This window comes from Abramis brama (assembly GCF_963993115.1).
Source record: "Abramis brama genome assembly, chromosome: 22".
In the NCBI taxonomy this organism is placed as follows: Eukaryota; Metazoa; Chordata; class Actinopteri; order Cypriniformes; family Leuciscidae; genus Abramis; species Abramis brama.
The window spans coordinates 6590474-6614143 of record NC_139984.1 but is presented as its reverse complement, the minus strand read 5'-3'; the positions used below and the strand labels follow the sequence as shown (position 1 = coordinate 6614143).

General features: G+C 38.1%; 1 protein-coding gene across 7 annotated transcripts in view; it reads right to left on the bottom strand.

Annotated features, from left to right (window-relative positions):
* Positions 1 to 23670, bottom strand: part of utrn (utrophin) — a gene marked incomplete at its 3' end in the record, with an annotated part of 239702 nt that overhangs the window by 81885 nt on the left and 134147 nt on the right. For all 7 annotated transcript variants that reach the window (XM_084099868.1, XM_084099871.1, XM_084099870.1 and 4 more), the window contains 2 exons: positions 6395 to 6567; positions 3992 to 4148 (listed from right to left, as the gene is read on the bottom strand). In XM_084099868.1, coding sequence (XP_083955994.1) covers positions 3992 to 4148; positions 6395 to 6567 — 330 coding nt within the window. The remainder of the gene's footprint in view (positions 1 to 3991; positions 4149 to 6394; positions 6568 to 23670) is intronic.

The following is a 23670-nucleotide window of genomic DNA, read 5'->3' as shown; positions in this document are numbered from 1 at the left end:
TTTCCCACTCTGTTTTTTAGAGGACTTTCCTTAAAGGTGATTGATAGTTTTAATTATGGCTGCAATAAAGGAGGTTTTTCTATTGGATAATTAGGTGTATGATTAATAAACACCATTACTGAGACAAAAAGATGAGGGAATTCAGAGGAACTGTCCTCAAGTACTCTGTAAACTTTATCGCTAATAATCAAATGAATGCTGCGTGGGTAAGATTACACAAATTAATATGCTAACAGAAACCCACCACACGCAGAGACACATTCAATAACTATGAAATGGAGAGAAACTAGTGTTGTACACCAGCTAAGAGGAACATTTTCAAGTAATAATGGTCTAACCGACATGTAAATATGAGCTGTCTTATGAGCTTTTAGTTGAAAAATAATGACATTTTTTTCCCCAGATAAATTTGTCAACCCTGTTATTATCATTTTGGTAATAGTCAATGCAATAAAGTAAGGTAAGGTAAGGTAATGTAAGGCAAGGCAAGGCAAGGCAAGGCAAGGCAAAGTAAAGTAAAGTAAAGTAAAGTAAAGTAAAGTAAAGTAAAGTAAAGTAAAGTAAAGTAAAGTAAAGTAAAGTAAAGTAAAGTAAAGCAAAGCAAAGCAAAGCAAAGCAAAGCAAAGACAAGTCAAGTCAATTAAAGTCAGGTATATTACTTGTATTGTCAGAAGGAGATGAGCTCAATGTCCACCCTTTTACCTTTAAAATTGGGCATTTTATGGAAGTACCAGCATCAAATTATCCTTCTATCCTTCATAGTTTCAAGCTTTGAGCACAAGGCTTGTAATGTCAAATTAAACTGTGAAAACTGTGTAAATTAAATTAAAGTGTCAACCCTGTTACCTTTCTAAAGGCATAACTATATCACAACATATATTTAATAATATATTAACCAAAATATATTCATTTAGTCTGAGATTGCACAATGAAATTAAAACATACATTATTAAATTCAATATCAAAATGTACTTAGAAAATCACCTTTTCAAAATGGAAAAGCCACTGTTTCCATTTCATCTAATGACCTCAATTAATCTCGGGATAAAGGTCATTCCGATTGCGGCGTCTCTCTAACTGGCTCAGTGTCTTTATCGCTGGAACTTTTCAGACAGACAGTGTGTTCGCCTCTTTTTAGTCTCTCAGACCTCACACAAATTATTCATTTTCACTTCCATCTGGTGTTGTGGGGTGCTCTATCCTGGTCCCGCTCGCTTGGCACGGCACACTAATCAGCCGTGACGTGTTCAAAAGGCCTGGCGTTTTGTCCCCGCACGGCTAAAGCTCTTACCAGGGCAGCCGGCTCAAAGACAATCTATTATAAGAGCCCGAGAAAAAGATGAGGCGGCGAGAGAGAGAGTGGGAGAAAGTCAAAACAGGGGGGGGCAATCTTTCTCTTCGCTCAAGAGAATCATTAGTCAAACTGTCTGAGAAAGAGAGAGAGAGAGCATAACCAAACTGTCACAGACTCGTTACAGTTTCAACCTTCCTGCCACCTTCCCATAATTCCCTGCGGTGGTTGTTCAGCGCTGTAGGTATTCTTACATCAAACAGCAAAAAGAAGCCAGACAAAATGGCCAGAATTTTCCATTAAACATGCCACAAAACCTCCTTAAACAGCTCTTAATTATCAGATGCATCTCTGGATCTGTGCATGTAAACATTTAACAACGTTATTTGTGATGCTGGGTTAGTCAAACACTGATTAAAATGTTTTCGAGTAAAGGTGAGATGGTAAACGGTCTGATTGTTTTGTTCAGGCCTGCTATCAGTTTGATTACTGTTATTATCTCACAGACAGTTAATGACACATTTTGGTGATTTGTTATTTCGGTGACGCGCTGTACACACACTCTGTGACACATGATCCAAACACATGATCCGAATATAACTGGCCAATATGATGATTTAACAGAGTGGCATAAACACTCTAATATTCCCCGCAGGGTAATCTGATGAGATAATGAAATGCCAGAGAATGGAGGAAAACATGTGTTGAAGATAAAAAGATGGAAAGAAGAGACAAGATGAAATAAAAGACACAAAATGAGACAGGATATGGGATGAGATGAGAGCAGAGAAGAGGAGAGGAAAGGAGGGGAAAGGAAAGTAGATAAAAGGAGACCAGATGAGATGTAAGGAGACAAGATGAGATGAGACGAGATGAGAGAAGACAAGAGGAGATGAGACAACAGGAGAGAGGAGATGAAAGGAGACAAGAGGAGATAAGATGAGAGGAGACAAGATGAGAGAAGACAAGAGGAGATGAGACGAAAGAAGAGAGGAGATGAAAGGAGACAAGAGGAGACAAGATGAGAGGAGATGAGACGAGAGGAGAGGAGATGAGACGAGAGGAGATAAGATGAGAGGGGATGAAAGGAGAGGAGATGAAAAGAGACAAGATGAGATGTAAGGAGACAAGATGAGATCAGATGAGAGGAGAAAAGAGGAGATGAGACGAGAGGAAGAGGAGATGAGATGAAAGGAGAGGAGATGAAAGGAGACAAGATGAGACGAGAGGAGACAAGATGAGAGAAGACGAGAAGAGATGAGACGAGAGGAGATGAAAGGAGAGGAGATGTAAGAAGACAAGATGAGGGGAGAGGAGATGAAAGGAGACAAGAGGAGAGGAGATGAAAGGAGGCAAGATGAGATGAGACGAGAGGAGACAAGATGAGAGAAAACAAGAGGAGATGAGACAAGAGGAGATAAGAGGAGAGGAGATGAAAGGGGAGGAGATGAAAGGAGACAAGATGAGATGTAAGGAGACAAGATGAGAGAAGATAAGAGGAGATGAGACGAGAGGAGATAAGAGGAGAGGAGATGAAAGGAGACAAGATGAGATCAGATGAGAGGAGAGGAGATGAAAGGAGACAAGATGAGATCAGATGAGAGGAGAGGAGATGAAAGGAGACAAGATGAGAGAAGACGAGGAGAGGAGATGTAAGGAGACAAGATGAGATCAGATGAGAGGAGAGGAGATGAAAGGAGACAAGATGAGAGAAGACGAGAGGAGATGAGATGAGAGGAGACAAGATGAGAGAAGACGAGAGGAGATGAGATGAGAGGAGACAAGATGAGATCAGACGAGAGGAGATGAGATGAGAGGAGACAAGATGAGATCAGACGAGAGAAGATGAGATGAGAGGAGACGTAAGAGAACATGTAAGGAGACAAGAGGAGAAGTGAGGAAACAAGAGGGGATCAGATGAGAGGACACGAGACAAGACAAGATGAGAGGAGAGGAGAAGAGAGAGGAGGAGACAAGATGAGAGTAGATGGAAGGAGACGAGATCAGACGAGAGGAAACAAGAGGAGATCATACGAGAGGAGAGGAGACAAGATGACGAGAGAAGAGTAGACTAGAGGAGACGAGGGAGGAGAAGAGAGGAGAGGAGTGGAGAGGAGACAAGATGTGAGTAGATGAAAGGAGACAAGAGGAAACAAGAGGAGATGAGACGAGAAGAGAAGAGAAGAGAAGAGAAGAGAAGAGAAGAGAAGAGAAGAGAAGAGAAGAGAAGAGATGAGACGAGAGGAAATAAGAGGAGAGTAAATGAAAGGAGACAATACGAGACAAGTGGAGATGAGACTAGAGGAAACAAGAGGAGAGGAGACAAAGTTAGAGGAGATGAGAGTAGACAAGACAAGAGTAGACAAGAGGAGATGAAAGAGGAGAGGAGAAAGGAGAGAAAGAAAAACAAGGAAGAGAAGAGACAGGATGATACAGACATAAGAGGAGATGAAATGAGACAAGAGAAAAAATAAAAATAAAATTGGAGACAAGTTGAGAAGAGAGAAATTAGATAAGAGGAAATAAGAGAAGAGAAGAGACAATAAGAAGAGAAATACATGGGAGCGAAAGTTACCAAATGAGATGAGGAGAGAGGAGTTGAGTTGAAAAGCAAGAGAGGAGACAAGATGAGAACACAAAATACACAAGATGATAGGAGACAAGATAGCAGTGAGTCGATCTGAGTGTGTGTCCTCTCACCGTGCAGTGGATCTGCTGCTGCAGTAGTGTGGGCACGTCTCCTCCGATGGGCATCTGTTTATTCAGCTCCTCGTCCTTCACACTGATCCAGCGCCCCAGTTCCTCCAGTACTGACAGAAGCCTGTTCCAGCGCTCAGCACTGGCCTCCAGATGAGCCCTGCACACACGTTTAAACATTTAAATAAACCTTACTACTAGATTAAGATGCAAGATTAAGAGTGCATCAGGATTTTCCTACAAACACAGTTAAACCGGAGAACTTTCCAACAGACTTTCTCTGTACAAAATGAGTGCAACAGGTGAAACTGTGTGTGAGAATGCAGAGCTCAACAATGTGAGTGTTTCACTCGCATTTGCGACTAAAAATAGATGTGTGCAAACTATAAAATGTACAGCAGCAACTCAGCCACGAAGCAGAAGACCACATAAAGTCACAAAGATCACCAAGGGCTGAGGCGCATGCGTAACAGTCACCAAAGCTCTGCTGATCTCATAGCTGAAGAGTGAAACTTCCACTGGCAATAATATCTGCACAAAAACTGTGTGAGCTTCACGGAATGGGTTTCCATGGCCGATCATCTACATGCAAGCCTCACATCGCCGACTACAACGCTAAGCGTCGGATAAAGTGGCTTAAATCATGCTGCCAAGAGAGCAGTGAAAACATGTTCTGTGGATTGACAAATTACACGTCTCTGTTTGGCAGTCTGATGAGTGACTTTGGGTTTGGCGGATGCCAGAAGAACGTTACCAGCCTGACTGTATTGTGCCAACTGTAGTTTAGTGGAGGGGGGATACTGGTGTGGGGCTGTTGTTCAGGGGTTGGGCTAGGCCTCTTACCTCCAGTGAAGGGAAGTCTTAAAGCTTCAGCATACCAAGACATTTTGGATGATGCTGTGCTTCAAACTTTGTGGGAACAGTTTGAGGAAGGCCTTTTTCTATTCCAGCATGACTGTACAAAACAAGGTCCATAAAGACATGGTTGGATGAGGTTGGTGTGGAGGAACCTGGCCGGCACATAGTCCTGACCTCAACCCCATCTACACCTTTGAGATAACGTGGAGATTGTGAGCCGGGGCTTCTCGTCCAACATCAGAGCCTGACCTCACAAATGCTCTACTGAATGAATGGGCAAATATACCCACAGAAAAAAGCCTTCCCAGAAGAGTGGAAGCTGTTATAGCTGTGAAGGGGGACCAACTCCATATTAATGTCTATGTATTTAGAATGTGACGTCATTACAGTCCCTGTTGGTCAGGTGTCCCAATACTTTTGGTGTATTATATAATGTCCAGAAGATCCTTAAAAAAAGCTTAATGCAATTTAAGATCATAAAAAGTCTTGAATATCTTAAATGGTATAACAAACATCTTAATTATCATTTTAAGAGGTCTTAAATTTGAGGATGGAAAAACAGAATAAAGGTCTTCAGGATAAAGGCCTGATCAAGCTTCAGGCATGTGAGTTTGATCAGGCTGCCCCAGGTGATGCAGACGGTTGTAAGACAACACGCCACCGCCATTGACAGAATTGACAGAAGTCTTTCCGTGTTTTCACTGTTATATGGTAGGGGGCGCTATTATGCATCTTCTAAAATAGTACAGAATCTCCGGATCAAAACACAGATAAAAAGGAGCAGAAACAAGAGATAGAAGCATTGCTTACGCACATTGTAGTCTGCTTTTTGTTCAAAATGTTGCTTTTTTTTATATGAAACAAGCCCACATACAAGTGTTGATAAAACAAGTCTCTTTTGATATATTGCATGTTCAGATATTCATACAGCAAGATATTCTGAGGGCCATGAAACTTGTGAAAATTATTAAAAACGCTGGTAGTTGCTGGCAACTAAAAAAAAAAAAAAAAAAAACATTGGTGGGGAAAGAGTTAAAAGTCCTGAATTTTGATTAAAATGTTCTTAATTAAGAAAAAACAAACAAACACATTTTGATACATTTACATCACGCCCCTAAAAGTTTTTAATGTGCTCCTAATTTTTCCCAAATTGCACCTTGGGAAAAAAGTAAGCGTCAAGCCTTGGTGTATGTTAATGACCGCATCAGCAAGACTTGTAATTATGCATGTTCACTAATTAGTGCCTAATTAGATTTAATAAAACAGCAGACATTAGAGCACACCATTACATTGTTGTCCTCTCTCACACACATACACACTCTCCTGTTAGTCCATTTACCCTTTAAAATGGCACACACATATAACAACTATGCTTGTGACACGCACGCACACACACACACACACACACACACACACACACACACACACAGCTGCTCAATTTGACAACATAACAGAAACGCGGCTCCACCAGTGACTCGTGTGATGATTTTCAAGTGACCTCAACATTAACGTGTGCACTTGAACTCGAGGTGTTTGCGTGTGACTGACCGTATATTGGCAGATTTGGCCTTCAGGTCATTCCAGCGCTGGTTCATGTCATCCAGTCTCTGCTGGAGAAATACTGCCTCCTCGGAGCTCCCCAGAGCCTTCACCATCTTCATCTTATTCCCCTCCACACTCCTGAAAACATCATTATGAGCCTCGATCTCCGCCTGGATGTCCTACACACACAGAGGGAGACAGAGATTGTTTTAATTGCACAGTTATCACCTTCATTATGTGGATTCGTTAAAGGTAAAGCTAAATAAATCAAGGAAGAGATGCTTCCACAACTTCTCCGCTGAGAGAGAAATACACAATTAAAGCTGTCAGTCTGATACTGAACCACACACACACACACACACACACACACACATTTCAAAATGAAGATTAATCACATTACTTGTGAAAGCGCACATGAAGATACTGAGCACACAAACTAGTCACTTATACTAAAGTCACTTTTTTCAGTATTATGGTAGATAGATTTTATCTAAATATATTCTTTTTTTGTTGTTGTTTATTTCATTTCAGTAGATTACGGTGTTCAGTTTTCATTCTTTTCATAACACAGCACCACACGTACCACCTACCTATGATGATAACACACAATTTATCACAACCGGCATCATATTTAATACCAAATAGTAATATAAAAATGCCTTCAAAGTCTACTATTCAAACACTGCAGCATTTCCTGTCAATCAAATGTGTCATTGCTGCCACACAGCTAAACTGTAACTAATGTCATTCAGGGTATCTATGATACATCAGCGTCGATGATTGATTGGATGCCTGTGTGGTTCCTTTGCGGTTATTTCTGACAGGATACACTGATAGTCAAAGTATTTTTTTAATGGTCTTTTTTGGGGGATTTTGGAAATACTGCACCATAGTCATGCTATTAAAGCTTGCTAGAATGTGCCAGATTGAGGCATGTTGAGTAGAGGACAGTAAAAGGAGGGCTGGGTCTTTTCCAGTTCATTTGCAAAGTGCTCTCTGCAATTTAACAAACTCTCTCACTCTGTCATTCCTTTAAAGAAAACACACAAGAATACCAATAAATACACACACCAGCACTAACTGTATGCTGCAGAGACGACACAGAAAGGATAATGTTGTGTATTCAGTTGAAGGTCCCAATAGAAAGACAGATCATACACTGTTTGACTGATAAATAAAGTGACTTACATTCTGACTTAAATGACATAGACAGTTCTGTTCATGAACATTGATATTACTGGAAACAGAAACTTAGAAACAAACTTAAAATCTTTCAAAGATTTGCTGCCATGAACCTCACAAACTGGAGAAAAAAAAATAACCAAAAACCCCCCCCCCAAAAAAACAAAACAAACTTGAAATGTTTCAAAGATTTGATGCCATGAACTTCACAAACTTTGGAAAACAAAACAAAACCAAAACACTAAACAATACTAAAAATAAATAAATAAATACAAATAAAATAAACTAAACAAAACTCCAAAGCAAACTTGAAATCTTTCAAAGATTTGATGCCACAACCCTCACAAACTTTGGAAAACAAAACAAAACAAAACTTAACAAATAAATAATAACTAAAAACAAAACTCCAAAGCAAACTTGAAATCTTTCAAAGATTTGATGCCACAAACCTGTTTGGTAAATGATAAATAGCAACCGTCACCCAGAATATATATAGTCAGCCAATCCGATCTGAGCTTGCAATTTTGTACGATTATTTTCATTTATAACTGCAATATGCATCGAGTGGCGCGACCCATTGGTCATGCTGTCTAATTGTAGACTATGGTTTCAGTAATACATGTACGTGTTTGAGATGGGCCTTATTCACATGCACAAATATCCACCGTCACCCCTAGACTGAAGCTTCAGCACACCGCACGTTTCTGGAGCGAAGTCTCGTTTCTGCAGTTCATCTGTTACAGTTCTTAATGAAATATTTAACTGTGATCAATTCAACCACGAGCCTCGCACACACTAAAACTCCCTCATCTGGCAGTCTGACCTATTAAACGCGGCAATAAAAAAGCTTTTCTCGTTAATAAAGTTAAATAATTGCTTCTCGATCATAAAGACTCCCTAGAGCTGTCGTTCAGCGTGCTTTCATTTAACCAGACTGAAGAGAGAGAGAGAGAGAGAGAGAGAGAGAGAGAGAGAGAGAGAGAGAGAGAGAGAGACATTAAATGACTAAATGAGTGACATTTTCCTGTTTGACCTTTCCCTGTTGGTTGACGGAAGCATCCTCATCGACTAACACACACAAACACATACACACCCATAGTGAGAAACACTGTTCAGCATTACACACTTCCACAGGTGGGAGATGCTCTTCAAACTGAGTGTATTGAAAGCCCTCTCTTTCCCATTACCCAGATAACACACACTTTTATCCAGAGTGACTAACAGAACACTGAATGCTGTACATCCCTCCAGCAACCTGAGGCTGAGTGTCCGATCAAGGACATCATTGGGATAGTTGACGGATCAGAGCTTGTAGGACATTCTCTACAGTACAGGAAATTATCATTTCCATATACACATAGTTTTTTCTCCTGCATATTAGTGACAAAGAGGAATATACACGAGACTATATACACGAGACAAACGGTCTACCTCGTTTAGTGAACGACCACTAAAATATGATTTTGTTCCTCATGTTTTAGTTTTAGTGGTTTAAGGAGAACAATTTTCCACATGTGTGTCGTCAGATTGAGTTCTGGAGGAAAAAGATAACTATTGGCATTCTAGATAAACCTCTGAAGCTCGATGTTTTAAAGACCAACACATTTTATCTGGAGTAGATGGTTTGATTTGAATCGTTTGAATAAGGGTCACATTCTGACTATTCAATTAAGACAATCTATGGCATACATTTTTATATTCGATATTTATTAGTCATGTATAATAATTATCATTATTACTGCCTTATCGGTATCAACTTGAATTTAAGAAACATTTTATTTTACAGTGTCCTTGTTACAAATGTAGTTATAATAGAATTAACAAAACCCCAACACACGTTATTTGCGTTATTTATGTTATTTTACTATCTTTGATACCATTTATAGTTTTTGTTACCATTTTGAATTAGATTTAATTAATTTTTTTCTGTTTTCACTTTAATTTTAGCTAAAGTTATAGTATTTTGTTGTATTTTTGTCATTTTATTTGTTTTTTTTTATTTCTATATAGTTAATATAAAGTTTAAATGTGTTTATTTATTTTGATTCATTTTAGTACTTCAACTTAAACTAAACTAAAGTGAAAAATGTTGCCATGTCAGCTAAATAAAATACATTCATTTAAAGAAAATGTTGGTTACACTTTATTTTAAGGTATCCGTGTTACAATGTAATTGTACATTTAAGTACTGAGTAATATTAATTAACTACATGTACTTACTATAGGGTTAGGAATAGGGTTTGGTTTGGGGTTAGTTGCGTGCAATTATGCACAATAGTTTATAGTTATAGTAATTATAGTAATTACTATAGTAACTACATGTAACAAGGACACAAAAGTGTTACCCATTTTGTTAAATTTGTTCATGCTTTTTATTTTAAGTAATTCATTTTTTGGTTGCACTTTATTTTAAGGAGTGTAATTTTACATTGTAATTATATATTTAAGTACTGAGTAATATTAATTAACAACATGTACTTACTGTGTAAAATAAAGTTAAATTTAATGATAACAACCTGGTAAAGTACATGATGCTAATTCATATTACTCAGAACGTATTTGTGTAATTACATTGAAACCACTTAAAATAATGTGCAACCAGAATTTATATTTTATTGGTTCATTCCTAAAAATCGATTATGTTGAAGTTCCTGATATAATCACCAACAAACCGATGAGAAACTGCCAGTTTACACTTGCATTCGGCACTTGTGAAACTTTGAGATCCAGACCTGTCAATTCAAAACAATCCAGACGCAAATCTAAAAAAATACCTCCTCAAACTTCTCCAGCAACTCCTGCAAGCTGAAGTTCAGACCGATCATCATGATCTCCGTCTACCTCCACCGCACTACATTACAAAACGCCGAAGACGGAGAGAAACCAGGCAGCGGATCTCCTCTGGGGGTCCACACACGCATAATACAGCTTATTATATGCAGGAACATCTGTGGAAGAGCACGAACACATCACGGCTTCACCGTCTGCCAGCGTAGAGCAGAGCCTGAGCGCCTGTGCTGAAGATCCGCCGCTCTGAGCCGAGATCCGCATGCTCCAGTGCTTGAAGGGTCTCGATCGGGGTTCGGGACGGCGTGAGGAGAAGGCCTGGGTGTTGGAGGTAGACTGAAGGAGGAACTCAACCAAATATCCAACTGTTGGTTCAGTGATCTGGAGATGACTTCGCTGCTTTAACTCACAAAGATCTCACATGCGCTCTCGTACAGACGCGCACAGAAAGAGTCTTGTTCCTCTAAGTTCCTGTGACCCTCGGGCAAGCGTTCGTAGTCAATTACCCGTGTCAAAGAGCCTCTGTGTGGTTCATGCCGGCGGGCAGAGAAGGAGAACAGCAGGGCTGCAGAAAACACAGACTCGAGAAGAACGGTGAACATCTGATCTTGAGGAGAACACCTCCATATCTAGACATGAGGACAGGCCAGAAGCAGAGCGGTGAATGAGACGCTCTTCATCTTTGCGTTCACAAGTCCTCAACTAAGCACTTCAAGAAACCCCTGAGATGTACGGGTCAGATCTCCACAGGCAGCTTGAGACACATTTCCAGAACTTCCCCAAAGTTTCCCTAAAACTCTTTCCGGCGGTCCACCTTTCTTCAGTCAGTGGCCCGTCCTCTTGTTCTTCTCTGACTGCTGGCTCCCAGAGTTGACTTTTCCCCCCTCTCTCTCTCTCTCTCTCTCTCTCTCTCTCTCTCTCTCTCTCTCTCTCTCTCTCTCTCTAGTGGCAGCTGTTTATTATTTTATTCAGCATCCTCTGTTTCCCCTCCTCTTTCCCTCCACTCCAAACTAACACACACACACACACACACACACACACCCACCCACTTCCTGTAGGGCCCCACCATGAAAGAGAGGGAGCACAGTGTCGAAAATGAAAGAGAAGAATGTTCGACTAGAAGGTGAAGGCGGGAAAGACTATGTTTTATGAAGTATCGCAACAACTTGAGCATCTGTGAAAGTCTGCAGGATATGAGCGAGAGAGAGAGAGATCAAACCCAGTAAACACAAGTACGTGACAACACAACATGTGATGCGATCTAGAGAATCATCTTCCATTTGAGTCATATTTGTGTACACACATCTGATAAACACCTAATCACTAAACTAAATCGCACACACAGCATCGTTGAACTTTCTAACATCCAACATTTTAGTGACTATATATTGTGACTCACTACAGTGACATACTGACATCTCTGCCAATATTGGGACTATTGTGACACGGGACAGTGACATTTTGTGGATATTATTGTGACTTATTGCAGCATCAAGTGAAACATTGTATATATTGTGATTAATTACAGCAATGTACACATCAATACATTTGCAGATATTGCGACTTATTGAGGTGACATATTAATGACACATTGCAGATATGACCGATTACTTCAACATACACAGCAATAAACTGCTGATATTGCCACTTTTTGCAGTGATGTTAATCACATATTGCATATTTTTTTCTCTAATTACTGAAACATACACAATATATTAGTGTATAATATATTTGTTATATTCGAATATATAACAGCATATACAGTATTTGTGATATGTGTGTAAAGTCCAGCAAAACAGTGTTACATCTGCTTCAAGGTTGGACCTCGGTTGTAACGAGTGTTTATTTGAGTTACTGTTGTCTTTCTATCAGCTCAAACCAGTCTGGTCATTCTCCTCTGACCTCTGGCACCAACAACCATGCCATGATTAGATATTAACATATTTAAAAGTTTTTTCCTTGAAAAAAATATTCTTGGCTTAAAATAGCTTGAATGTAACTCGACACCCTTCCCTCATTTAGCAAATGCAGTTCTATAAATATGCAAATGAGCCCCGCCTCCACTCACTCACTCAGCTCAGAGATCCACTGGTTGACGATCACACGTTGATCTGATTGGTTAGATGTAGTTTGTGACGTCAGAAACACCAGCGATTTCAAAGCGTGTTTTTGAGACTGTCTTTGGTTCACTGCAGTTTTAAGGAGAAAATACTCAGCAATGGTGTCGACTTATGAATTTACACATTAATAACACCACATAGACATAAACAACATTAAAAGCTTGGTTTTCACCACAGGGGGACTTTAAAAAAAGTGAGGAAACCCAATGCCTTAAAATTATTAAGTAAACAAACTTCATGAGTAATTAGATTTATTTATTTTATTTATTTATTTTTTATGCATGAAGTTTTTTTTAATTTTAAGGCAACAGGTTTCCTCACTTTGTTTTTAAAGTTAAGTCAACTGATCACTTTTTACAGTGTACATAATCCAGATATTAGAACTTATGACAGATATTAGACACATGTAGTGATGCCGCAGATATTGTAACATTCCAGCACACATAGTGGCATGTAGATGTTACAGTAAACACTCTCAGATGAACAGACTTCTGTTCGACACGTGTACTATCATGGAATCGCTCTCCTCTCAAAGGTCTCGGTTCATCATCGACCTTTGAGTTCGACTGAAACAAGTGACTGACTCAAATACTAGAAATCACTCTCTCAAGTTCCCATCTTTCACATTTGTGCTTCTTTTTTTATAATTTGTCGCCAATATTTCACATTTCCTTTAGATATCAGCACCTCCTCCATTCTCTGCAGCGCTCGGGAGTCAAACAGCCTCACTCAGAGCTCCTCAAAGTGTGTGTGAGTGTGTGTTACGCATCCTTTGAAATTCAGAACGTACATATGGGCTCTTTCTTGGCTTGTCTAAATACATAAAGTCAGCATGTCAGGGGCCATGTGGCCCGAACATACACACACGCGCAGTCTAAAGAGGCCAGGAGCAAAGACAGAAGACAATAGCGAATATTCATGAGCAAACCTCTTTGAAGTGCCTTTACTTCATTAGCGCAATTACATAATGAATATCCAGAGTGGCACGTTTGATGTGTGCGTGTGTGTATGTGTGTGTGTGTGAGAGAGTAAACAAACCCTGCTGGATTACAATCAAATCAGGATATGAATATGTGTAACACATAATAGTTCACGAGTTAATACATGAGAATGCTTGTTTACGCTAACAAAAGTAACGCAGATGATTACGAACGAGGAGAATAAACACACTCGGAAACATCAGCGCTCAGCGGGGACGCTTCAAGACACTGGCTGGAGAATAACTCAGAACCGACTGGAAGTGGAAAGAGGGCGAGAGGTGAAAGAAAAGGGTGATGGGTGAACGGGGACTGGGAACTAGGGGAAGAGAAACTGATCAATCAGAGTTTGAGCTGAAGAGGGTGGTTTGACTCACGGACATGTTTCAACACGACCACAACACACACACACACACACACACACACACACACACACACGCTTTAATCTTCTTAGCGGTTATGGAGCAGATTTCTGTGCAGGTACTTCTAACAAACATCTGAGTCCAGTCCACATCTGTCCCTTACTGATAATGGTGTGTGTGTGTGTGTGTGTGTGTTTAGTTAGCTATATCTTGTGGACATTGCAGGGTTTCTGCAGGTTTTACAAAGGTAAATGCAACACTTATTTAAGACCTTTTTAAGACCAAGTAATGGAAATTTACTAAATAAATTGAAGGGAACTCAATACATCGATATGTTCTCTAAATGTGTATGTTTAAGGAGAAACACTTCAGAGTTTGAAAATGCATCTTCCAACAGATATTGCTTGAATCGTTTTGCTCAAAACCACTACAGTATGGAAATATTTTTTACTGATCTAACTGCAAAAAGGATTCTCTAGATTCCTAAATCAAGATACTTTTACTTCAGATGTAAAATGACATGAAATATGAAGTCTTGTTTTCTGTGAAATTGATCAAAATTCAGTTTATGACTAAAACTAAAACAAATATATGCCAATGTGCTCAGAAAAATCAGCTTAATTTAGACGTTTTGACATATTTGTTCTTGTTTTAAGCATAAACTCAATTAATTGTATTACATTTTTCAAGACTTCATATTACGTTTGCATTTCAAGTAAACGTATCTTGATTTAAACTTGTGTAGATACTTGTATTGGAAAACTTGTACAAAAATACTGAGGAATTATTCATTATTTGCAAAGCATGCAACATTTAATGCCATGACTTTATGAATTTATGACTTTCTGCTCTGATTTAAGACCATTTTAATATGTGTAAGTGCCTTAATTTGTGTAAGTGCAAAGACCTTTTTAAGACTCTGACAATGTCCCTAAATCTGACAAAACCTGAATAAACTGACTGAAATTGCAATGTATTTAAAGCAATTTCCCCACATCTTTCACTGGTGCGTGCATATGTGTTGCATATGCTCAACACAATCTATTAGTGATCCATCTGAGAAAGACTTGCAGATGTGTGTATTTGTGATCACATGTATAGATACAGGAACGGCACTTTCAGAGGTCCTGTCCTCAAATAAAGCAGCAATGCTATTTGAGGTAATGATGTTTCAATCACTAAACATTGAGAAAAACATTAAAAAGACATCACATGAACTGGAATAACCTCTCGCCATTAGCAACAGAGCATTACGTATTCATGTTTTAAGGCAGTTTGTCTGAACGAAACACTTTTATATTTGGAAACAACAATTCAAAGAATTCACCGTGACCAAAAACAGTTTCTCTCGAACACATCTCTACCACAAACACACACACACACACACACACACACACACACACACACACACACACACACACTATGATTCATCAGTTAAAGCCATTGGTAATACTTTATTTTACAGCATCCTTGTTACACATGTAGTTACTACAGTAATAACAGGAAATTATACATAATTACAAGCAATTATACATAATTTGTGACACTCTCTGTTTTTATTTTGCTGTTGTTTTAATAGAAAAACATGAATGTAATTTAGAATTATTGAAATTAATATTAGGCATTTCACCATTTTAATTTCTGAGAGAAGTTTCGTTCTTTTTTTTCTTTTTTTACCAGTTTTTAATGTAGAGTGTTCATTTATGATAAATAGCTTATAATAAATCAGTAGGCTACACTAGATGAGGGGAAATAAATCATACGTATGATTCGACAATTCTCTTAATTTGTGCTTGAAAGTGCAATAATTCTGGTGAAATGTAAAAAATACATTTCTCAAATGACTACAATCATTGTGATTATAATATTGGGCAAAATTATCATTATTATCAGTTTAAACATTATGCACTAATACATTACAAGTTTTCTTTGGCTAACTAAACAAAAACAGGAAAAGTTGACTTGACTGAAATATGAAATATAAAATATGAAAATAAAAAATAACAAGTACATGTGACACAGGACTAAGACTAAAAAAAAAAAAAAAAAAAAAGCTGACAAAAGTAATACATAATTGTATAATTTCACTGTAACAAAGACACCTTTGTACTATCGGTATGTAGGCACTACATTTGAATATGAATTTACTTCAAGACCAATAAAAAACTATGTTCTATGTAGTATGAATGTAATCTGAACTGAAAATTCTAACCTTTCATTGAAGTAAAAGCATTCAAATTGGGGGGGAAATCCCATTATGAAATAAATGTTTTTCTCCAAAACACGTTGGCCACAATTATTCATACCCTTTTAGTAAATACCTTTTTGCAATCTCCTTTTGCCAAGATAACAGCTCTTAGTTTTCTCCTATAATGCCTGATGAGTTTGGAGAACACCTGACGAGAGATCAGAGACCATTCCTCTCCAGATCCTTCAGACTCCCAGATCCATGTTGGCACGTCTTCTCTTCAGTTCACTCCACTCATCAGGTCAGGGGACTGGGACTTCATTTTGTGCTCCGTAACACATTTTTGTGTTGATTTTGATGTTTGTTTTGGATCGTTGTCCTGATGGAAGATCCAACCACGGCCCATTATAAGATTTCTAGCAGAAGCCGCCCGGTTTGGATTTTTTTATCCGTTGATATTTGATAGAATCCATAATACCATGTATCTGAATAAGAAGTCCAGGACCTCCAGCAGAAAAATATGCCCACAACATTAAAGATCCAGTGGTATATTAAATTGTACACATGGGGTACTTTTTATCCTTGTGTGCACCAAACCCATCTAGCGTGTTTGCTGCCAAAAAGCTCTTTTTTTAGTTTCATCTGACCACAGAACCCTGTGCCGTCTGAAGATCCAGTCGTGTCTGACCACTGAATATGCTGGAGTTTGTTTTTGGAGGAGCGAGGAGCATTTTTCTTGAAACCCTCCCAAACAACATGTGGTGATGTAGGGGTTGTAGGGGCTTTCTGACCCCCAAGACTCAAGTAATCTCTGCAATTCTCCATCTGTGATCCTTGAAGAGTCTTTGGCCACTCAAACTCTCCTCCTCACCATGCATTAAGACAATATAGACACACGTCCTCTTCCTGGCAGATTCATAACATCTTTAGTTGATTATAACTTCTTAATTATTGCCTTGATGGCCAAAATGGGGATTTTCAATTCTTTAGCTATTTTCTTACAGCCACTTTCTATTCTGTGATGCTCAACAATCTTTTGCTGATCTATTGAACTATATTCTTTGGTTTTACTCATTGTGATTGATGATTAAGGGAATTTGGCCTTTGTGTTTCCTCATATTTATACTCCTGTGAAACAGAAAGTCATGGCTGGACAATTTCATGCTCCTAGTCACCCTGGTGTGCTAAATAAAGGTAAATATTAATGGGAATATACTTCAGAGATATTTTATTCATAAAACATTCTAGGGGTATGAATAATTGTGGCCAACGTGTTTTGGAGAAAAACATTTATTTCATAATGTGATTTCCCCCCCCCAATTTGAATTATTTTACTTCAATGAAAGGTTAGAATTTTGCCAATTTTTTGATTGAAAGATGAAATTTTTTGAATGAAAGATTTATTTTTTACAGCCATTTTTGATCATATTTACCGGGGGTATGAATACTTTCCGTACCCACTGTAGATCAGAAAAAAAATATATATATCTAAATATGAATATGAATCATTTGCATATATTGTGCATGTTCTATATGTCTATTAATTATCCGCTTTGTGAACCAGCTGAAGAATCACTGCTCCATCGAGGATGAAAAATAAAATGGATGATAAAAAAAAGTGACTTGGAAAACTGTTTAAGCAACAACAACACACACACACACACACACACACACACACACACAGCATCAGATTTACAGTAATGCTTTTCTCTGGCGTTCTCTCTGATCATTTGTGTGGGTCTCTGTATCATCCCGCCATCACAGCGCCAAATTCCTCAGTAATAGAGGAGCTCGGCCCTCCCTGCAGCGCACGCTTATCAGACCTGTGTGATTTCCTGCTGCGCTCCAACAACAGCTCAATACGTGTGTGTGTGTGTGTGTGTGTGTGTGTGTGTGTGTGAGAGAGAGAGAGACAATCAGACATCAAGGCAACACCCCAGGTGAATAGGGTAAAAGAAAATACTAATAAATATCAACATACTTCACCAGTTGATTGATTGATTACATTAATTTTTGCAAACATTTTTGTATTACAAGTTTTCTGAAATGTTATGTTTAAATATGCAAATTAGGCATTATCTAATTAAATATGCACTAATTTGCATACATTTCTAGAACAAAAATCAGAACATTGGATTAAGTCCAGTACAAAATTCTTGTTTCATTTTTTTTATATATATCTTGGATTCAAAGGTTTTAACAGAGGGGATTTTGGATATCTCTATTTTCCAGTGAATCACTCAAATACATTTTCACCATTTTTTTAATGAATAAAATCTGGAAAATGATATATGAACAAACCCCTCTGTAAAAACCTTCAGAATATAGATACAAATAAAACTGTAAAGTTTGGTGTAAGTGCTACTGAAGTGGAGATTTCTGGCTCAATGTAGGAGGAAAAACTCATTTAGAGAAAACAGCCTTTATAGAAATATACTGTAATTGGAATCTACAGACACAAATAGATAAAGTGCTCTAAACATATACAGTTAAAAGTGTATTTTGGCTGTTTCCACTAGTCTGAAAAAAACACTTTATGAAAAGCCAAAAAGCCCCAAATCTCTAAATTGACAGATGCATGAAAAAATACTGTTTTTGCCTGTAGTGTCTCGCCTTAACACTAGACCAACTAAACAAAAAAAAAAAAAAAAAAAAAAAAAAAAAACATATTATGGGATTTCCATTACTGTAGGAATAATAATTGAGGTAATCATGGCAACAGCTTTGGTGAACATAAGAGACTTAAAAATATATATTTTTAATATATATATATATATATCTGCACAAACTAAAACTACAAAATGAAAATAAAATATTCAAAAATATAATAACCTAGGATCATGTTGAATTTGAAGCAACAACAACAATGACTTACAAAAGCTGACATTATAGTGACATTGTAGACTTGCCAAAACACCCACCCACATAAGGACACTCACTAACAACAACACACTAGCTCTGCCGTGTACATCTAATGTAGCTCTACAACATTACATGTGTTTTGAGGGTGTGGATAGAGCCATGTCGGAAATTGAATTGAATTGAATTTTATGATGCAATGTAAATGTTGGTCTAAAAACTTGGCCCAGAAAGTTCGACTGCAGTCCTCACATAGTTCTGTTTTTACTGTATTTTAGATCAAATACTGTAAATGTAGCCTTGGAGAGCATAAGAGATTTAAATAAATATACATAAAAAAAGAGAATCATTCCAAACTCTATGCCGTCAAAAACAAATTAGATCTGACTGACCCACAACAACTGTGATCTGTAATGGAATTGTGCCTGAGACTGAGAGCCTCGTATTCTGCCGTCAGATCTTACATGCTCGCAGTAGTGTATCTGTGTATCTATTAGCAGTAGCATTGCCAAATACATTAACATTGCCATATTCAATAACATACTAAAATTATTTCGAGAGTTGTAATGACATGACTGAAATATTATAACAACTAAAATGTCAGTTGTGCAGGAGACTCGAGGAAGGTATCAGAGTCTGACGGCTGAACACCTTCCTAACATGTCTATAGATCAGCATGTTTCATACTCTCCTGGTCTTCATAAACACAGGACATCCAGCAGCAGGCCTCGTTATAAACCGTAAGCAGGTGCCGTGGGAAAGAGGCTTTTCCAAAACATTCCATGGAAATCTGCTCATGCCAAACAAACACACACACACCCATATGTTTCCACAAACTATGTGTTAAACAGCCACACATCTCGCATCACATGATTCACATAACACTTCTCTAACAGGGAGAGAAACTGAGATTCTAATGCCATAAGAAAATATTCAATAAAATAAAACACCGGCATCAAATGAGTTCCGGAGCATCTTTATGTCACCGAAGATGCAGACAAAAAACTGTAAAAATATGCAATATACACATTAGGTATATGAAAGAAAAAATATAAAGCAACAAAACTGTTTTCAACATTGATGATAATAATAAATGTTTCTTTAGCACAGGAATAAATTACATTTTAAATATCTATTTCAGTCATGAAACTCTAGCGGACCCAGACTGTTCGGTCCTTTACATGCAATCTGCAAGCAATCACATCATTAATGCATGGCACAAGCTGATTGGCCTCTGCTGATCCTACAGCCAATGATATTTCTCGCTTAACATTTATATAGTCTGGTTCATTGTTTGCCGTATCAGATTAACTCTGAACCCCTCCACCTCCCCAGCTCCACCTGCCTAGATCTGCTACAGGATTAATGCATGTATATTTATGCAGCAGCAGCGTAGCAGATTTAGTCTAAGACCAAATACATTAATATTGCCATGTTCAACAACATGCTAAAACCATTCCGTCATTGTTGTCATGATTTAAATATTATTACAACTTAAAATGAAATGCAGCTTTTGTGACCATAAGTATTTTTTTTTTTTTTTTAAATATAAAATAAAATAAAAACGCAGAGAACCCAAATTATATAACAGTAGTGAATATGGCACTTTTGATTACAGTAGGTTGCTTAGGGCAGTGAATGTAATAAGGAATATTTACCAAACCTAACAAACCTAAAGGTATCATTAATGAACTGGAATGGGAATTGGAAACATGCTGATTCTCCACTGAGAAAGGACCTGATGAGTGTATGAGAAGAGAAACCAGCAGCTAATGTAAATTACAGAGACAATTACAGAAAAACACTGATACACACACACGCACACACACACACTCTCTCTCTCTCTCGTGGCAACACACCGGTGACACACTGTATATGTGTATGTACAGCCAATCAGAAGATAAGAGAGGGTTTCCACGACAACCAGAACACAACATTTAAGATTCTTTCCGTCTCTAAGGGGAAAAGGGCAGAGATTAGAGACTTGACCGACAATCGTTTCTAAACATAAGAGCGAGAGAGAGAGAGAGAGAGAGAGAGAGAGAGCGCGAGAGAGAGAGAGAGAGAGAGAGAGAGAGAGAGAGAGAGAGAGAGAGAGCGAGAGATACAATAGTGTTTGACTGGAGGTGAAGAGGATAATGGTCAGACTGAAGTGGCTAAATCTGGCCTTGAAGATCAAACTGATCAGACAGACTGATGGAAGTTGCTGTGAAACACAATCACTGGCTCTCTGAACTCATGCATGATCCAGCCAAACTCATTCTCCACATCAGAGTGCTGAAACCCACTGTGTGTGTGCGTGTGTGTGCGCGTGTCGGCTCCGCTGCAGTTTTATGCATCACTAAGTGCTGATCTATCATTTCTGCTCGCAGACACATTAAACGCAGCATCTGTGTGAGCAGTAGATCAGGCCGACCTTAACCCTCCTGCTAAACTCACTTTATATAATCGTTCAGATCAGCTCCACAGAGAACGACAGCTCAAGAGACAAAGATTTTTTTTTCAACTGATTTATTGTTTTTTAACTGTTTTCTAGTAATTAGGCAAGATGCAAATGTGTTGCCTATACATATGTTCAGAACACTATCCATATTAGGAGACTCTGGCTTATTAAAGAGCCTACAAGGCTTAATGTCAAACTGAACATAATTACAACCCACGCAGTGTAATTAAACATTGTCCAACTGAGGACAAAAACAAATAGAAACACTGCAACTCCTAAATGAACAAAATGAGTAATCTGATACAAACATGATCAGGAATATTATTCAGCGTGTGCTGAGTATGTGTGTCCTTTCTCCCTGCGTCCTACTCAAGTAGGCAAAGGAAGGATGATAGTCGGAATTTGAAATTAACAGTGGGTAGCCAATTTGGCGTGTTATTATCACTCACTTTGCTGGTGAAGTTCATGTAAGCCAAATCTGCACAGATTTAGCACAAATACTCAACTCGTGAGTCATCATATTATATTAAATACAGCGTATTGTTCAGAATCTGCGCATTTCTGGCTTACTTGAACACTTGAACGCTGAACTTCAAGTACTAGAAATACAACTAAATACTTTATTTTTTAAAGTAATCAAATGTACAAAAACAGTGCATAATCTTCGCAAAAGTGATTTAGTTAAAGGAGAACTCCGGTCAATTTTAACATTGAGCTCATTTTTTTGTAAATTTGGAGTGCTGTCAGTACAGAGAACAACGACAAAAACCGGTGTTGCCTACACCGTGTTATCCTCTTTTTAAAATTTGCACCCTGTTGACTTCAATGGGGCAAGTTTTAAACCTGCTTTTAGCCTCTTAACATCCTTGATGTGTCATTACAAGTGCACAGCCAATGTGAGTGATTCCTTCAGAGTGAACACGGTGAATCTGACTGCAGTAGATGTGAAAGATATGAATAAAAATGATGTTAATTCAGCCAGCGCAAATACCTGTATTTACATCCTGTTTTCCAAAGTCCAAAGTAGTCGATTGTCGAGTTCACGCGCGTGATCATAGGTAACTAAATCTATGCGCGTGAACTCTACAATTTTAGTGATCGAGTCATAGAGTGTGATAGACGGGCGATCGACTGGAGCATCCCTAGAAAAAAACGTCTCTTGCAAATGTTTGTGTTCCCCGAGAAACTTTCGCAAATGATTCAAACGTTTTGAAAATGCAAAAGCATTGACATTTTTTTCTCCCATTTCATATGCTAAATCCCGTAAAAAAAAGTCCTGGCAGAAAGCGATGCATTTTTTATTATTTTTTCCGAAGTGTTGACAACTTAGTGTTAACTAATAATTGTTGTAAACTGGTACTACCAACAAAATATTAGTGCATTCCTGGAACTGGGCGTCGTTACACTACATCCTTATGCATCGCTTTCTGCCAGGACTTTTACGTGCTTTTCTCAACTCACTGAAGTGACGTCGACGTCCGGGTTAGCGGTAGCATGAGCCATCAGGCAAGTGTTATTTAAATAAACTCCTGATGTACTTACAAACTTTCCAATGCCTCGTTTTATGAGTACAGAACCTATTTCTCCTACTGTAGAAGTTTGGTACCATTCTGGGCATTATTAGTGGGGTAATTTACGAGATACATCAGAGGATCCATTAGCGCCTGCACTAAGCCGGCTGATATCTCTAATAAGCTGTTTGGCTCGAGGTCATGATGCAAAGGACCCTAGGTTGATTTTACTCCGAACCATCCCTTTAAGTGGGAGATTAAGTAGCGTTTAATGTTTTGCTATGCTAATTTAGAAGAGTTTCTGTTGTGTGTTTTTGTTTTAATTGCAATTAGGCAATTGCTATACTATACTAATACTATCAAAGCATTGTTTTATCAATTAGCAAGTTAACATTTACTGAATTAGCTAGTTAAAGCTAGCCAAGTTTACACTACTAAAAATATTTGAGTTAAAATAACATGATCATTTTAAGTTAAATGTATAATTTAGCTTACTCAAATATTTCCAGTTAAGAGCAATTAAAATGTATGACTACAAAATAAAAATTCTGCTTGCTTAAACTTTCAATTTCTTAAAAAAATGTGATGTAACTGATTACCTTTTTTTTGCCAACTTATTTTAAGGATTTACAGTGTATTGTTGGCTCTGAACCGTGGTATGTTGCATCATCAACATGGGTACTAGTAGCAGTTGTTTATTACTGTACCAACAGAGCATCTCAAGAGAAGACGGTTTCACGCCATCAATAGCGAATAGGATGGATTGAACCAGAGGAGCTCACATGAACCCCAGATCACCTTCAAGTGCGCATTCACATCACATCAACCAAGCTCTCAAATGGAAGTGCCTTCA